A 2,950-nucleotide genomic window follows, 5' to 3' on the forward strand; every position below is an offset into this window, starting at 1 on the left:
AGGGGAATGCGGAGGGCTTTGGCCATGTGGCAATAACCTGCTTGACCACCCGAATTAAAACCAATATAAGAATGGACAGCCTTTCATGATACTTTCCGCAACATGCACATCTCCGCAGCCCTATATAGAATCTGGTGAACCTCCATGTACACAGACAAAAGTTTAACCCCACCAGGTGCACTTTAGAACCCCGTATTGAGACACTGAACTTTCGCAAAGCAACACGTGCTCGCACCCAAAAACATACACTCCAAATACATTAATAGCCAAGTAGCTTACTAAATACATACATAGCCAAGTAGCTTACCAAATACAAGCACAACCAAGTAGCTTACCAAATACATACACAACCAAGTAGCTTACCAAATACATGCATAGCCAAGTAGCTTACCAAATACATACATAGTCCAGTAGCTTATCAAATACATGCATAGCAAAGTAGCTTACCAAATACATGCATAGCAAAGTAGCTTACCAAATACACGCAAAGCCAAGTAGCTTACCAAATACATGCATAGCCAAGTAGCTTACAAAATACATGCATAGCAAAGTAGCTTACCAAATACATGCATAGCAAAGTAGCTTACCAAATACATGCATAGCAAAGTAGCTTACCAAATACATGCACAACCAAGTAGCTTACCAAATACACGCATAGCCAAGTAGCTTAAAAAATACATGCATAGCAAAGTAGCTTACCAAATACATGCATAGCAAAGTAGCTTATCAAATACATGCACAACCAAGTAGCTTACTAAATACATGCATAGCAAAGTAGCTTACCAAATACATGCACAGCCAAGTGGCTTACCAAATACATGCATAGCCAAGTAGCTCATATTATTAAAGAGATTTCTCGCTCGCACTTATCAACAGTTAGGGTTGGCATGCAGACCCCTACTCTCATTGTACAATCTACACCCCATCTCACTACAGTAAGGCACTAAAACCACCACACAATCCTGCCCACCTCTCGCTGGAAGTCGTACAAGTACTGGTTGAGTCTCGCCGGTATAACCGCGTCCTTGCCATCCGCCATCTGACCCAAAACCAACGGCACATATGGTGATGTGGGGTTGACAGGTACAGTTGGCTTGTTACCTTCATCGTCGTCGTCGTCGTCGTCGTCATCGTCAGCGCTGTCGATGCCTTCTCCTTGATCGTGGCCCATAGTGCCGCAGCTAATGGTGGGGATTAGTGTGGTGCGGTGTGGTGTGGTTGCGGTTTAAGCGTGTGCGTGGTATGTTTGTAGTGTGGGCTGTTGGTGATTGTACTGTGAGTTTACGTAGGTTTGTTATGATGTCTTGGAACAAACTATGAATGACATGTCACAGTGTGATATTAATAGTCAATACATACTGTGGTGCTCGCATCAGTTGCATAATATAATAGGGTGCCGTTTGTACTGGGTAGGTATGATTTCAGAACCACCAACAAGTACGAACAAATACACTCGAGCTTTAATCAACCCATCGCGCAGGCGAGACTACTGTTAGGGCCGCATACGGCTTCAAATCTAACAAGAAACAATAATACCACAGGAGCCGAAGTTCACAAACTCTGCTATATAGACACGAAGACTCGTAGACAAGCACTTTCCACATATTCTCAGGATATAATCGATTCACGACACTCAAAAGTTAGTGTGCACTGTTGCAATTGCTGTCATATCAAATCGTTTGTTGTGTTTTCAAATACTGGTAATCTATAATCTCATAGTAATTGGCGTAAGCTCTGAGATCAAATTATATCACAAGTATGCGATGGTCTGTGCGTTTATACGTTAGCGTTGCATATGTCTGCCAACACGCGAGAGGAGTCCTGCAGTATCGTTCTTGTTAAACTAGGCCAAATAAATTAGAATTTGAATCAGCTTATATTATTCATTCTAAACCGTAATACAAATTACAATTAGGATTGGGCTCGCCTATTCATTCTCAATGTTGACAAATGCTGCAGTTGGTGCACACAACTCGCGCCGTGACACGGCCACTACTGCGATGTGTATTAGCCCAGGCATTTTAGCGTAAGTCAGTGTACAATGTCTCCCATCGCCAACGACACACAGCAATAACCGGTGAATGAACGATAGCATCAGACACACCTCGTGGGACGTGTTCCTATGCCTCTCCTTTCGTCATCTGCATCAGCATCTCGCGAGGACCTAATTGTAAACCCCAAAGTACAAACATTGGCGCAATAAGAACACGCGCTGAGGAGTCGGGAGGGTAGTGACTACAAGTGAAATGTCCTGAAATCAGTAGACGCATCTCGATTCATTGGCTCATAATCCGTACCAGAGTGCTACAGTGACGACTATAGCTCTGGACAATCAAATATGGGTCTGTTGAACTTGCACACAAAGCAACTCCCTTCACGTACACTCACCCGATAACTCATGAACATTCGTGCCCATAACACGCCAAGACACCTACAGCCATGTACCTTTTAGTTGACGAGCGACTGGCGGAGGTGAAGGAAGTTCGCTGTTGGTCAGACTTGGCAGAGGCACTACCTATTGATTGGCATGAGAAACTTGCGTGTGTAAATGTCTAGTGAGGTGTAACATGCGTGGACTAACGACAGCTATATTCCGAGTGCGTGTTCAAATCCAAACCGCATTTTAGTATCTCAAAAGATAGCCACAAAGCTGCAAATGAAGGGCCGATCGCTTTGCGAGACCCACTACAACACATGGCAAAGCTCTGGTGTTATCTCAAACAGATGTTGAAGTCAGAGCAATTGAGACGCGTAATGGAGCGTGGATGCATGCCCACAGCTAACTGAATACACACCTCGCTTGGACTTCGTAGGAAGACATTTCAATAACTCCGCCACTAAGATATCTGCCTCGTCTCCGTACTCAGTGAAACACACCTTCGCTACCTATAAGAAGTCAAGTGTTGCTCAGTGTGAGACAGACTATCTGTATATATATCTATGTCTATAT

The 2,950-nt window shown here is 43.8% G+C and overlaps 1 protein-coding gene across 1 annotated transcript; it reads right to left on the reverse strand.

The window, feature by feature from the left end:
* Positions 1 to 943: 943 nt before the first annotated feature.
* SARC_13882 (hypothetical protein) lies at positions 944 to 2,470 on the reverse strand (the record flags this gene model as incomplete). Its single annotated transcript, XM_014291987.1, has 3 exons — positions 2,446 to 2,470; positions 2,105 to 2,164; positions 944 to 1,181 (listed from the first exon to the last, which is right to left on the reverse strand). Exon 3 carries the CDS (start codon positions 1,169 to 1,171, stop codon positions 944 to 946), a length of 228 nt encoding a protein of 75 aa, XP_014147462.1. The 5' UTR covers positions 1,172 to 1,181; positions 2,105 to 2,164; positions 2,446 to 2,470.
* Between the last annotated feature and the right edge of the window lie 480 nt (positions 2,471 to 2,950).

The sequence above is a fragment of the Sphaeroforma arctica genome, assembly GCF_001186125.1.
Source record: "Sphaeroforma arctica JP610 unplaced genomic scaffold supercont1.3865, whole genome shotgun sequence".
Lineage (NCBI taxonomy): Eukaryota > Ichthyosporea > Ichthyophonida > Sphaeroforma > Sphaeroforma arctica.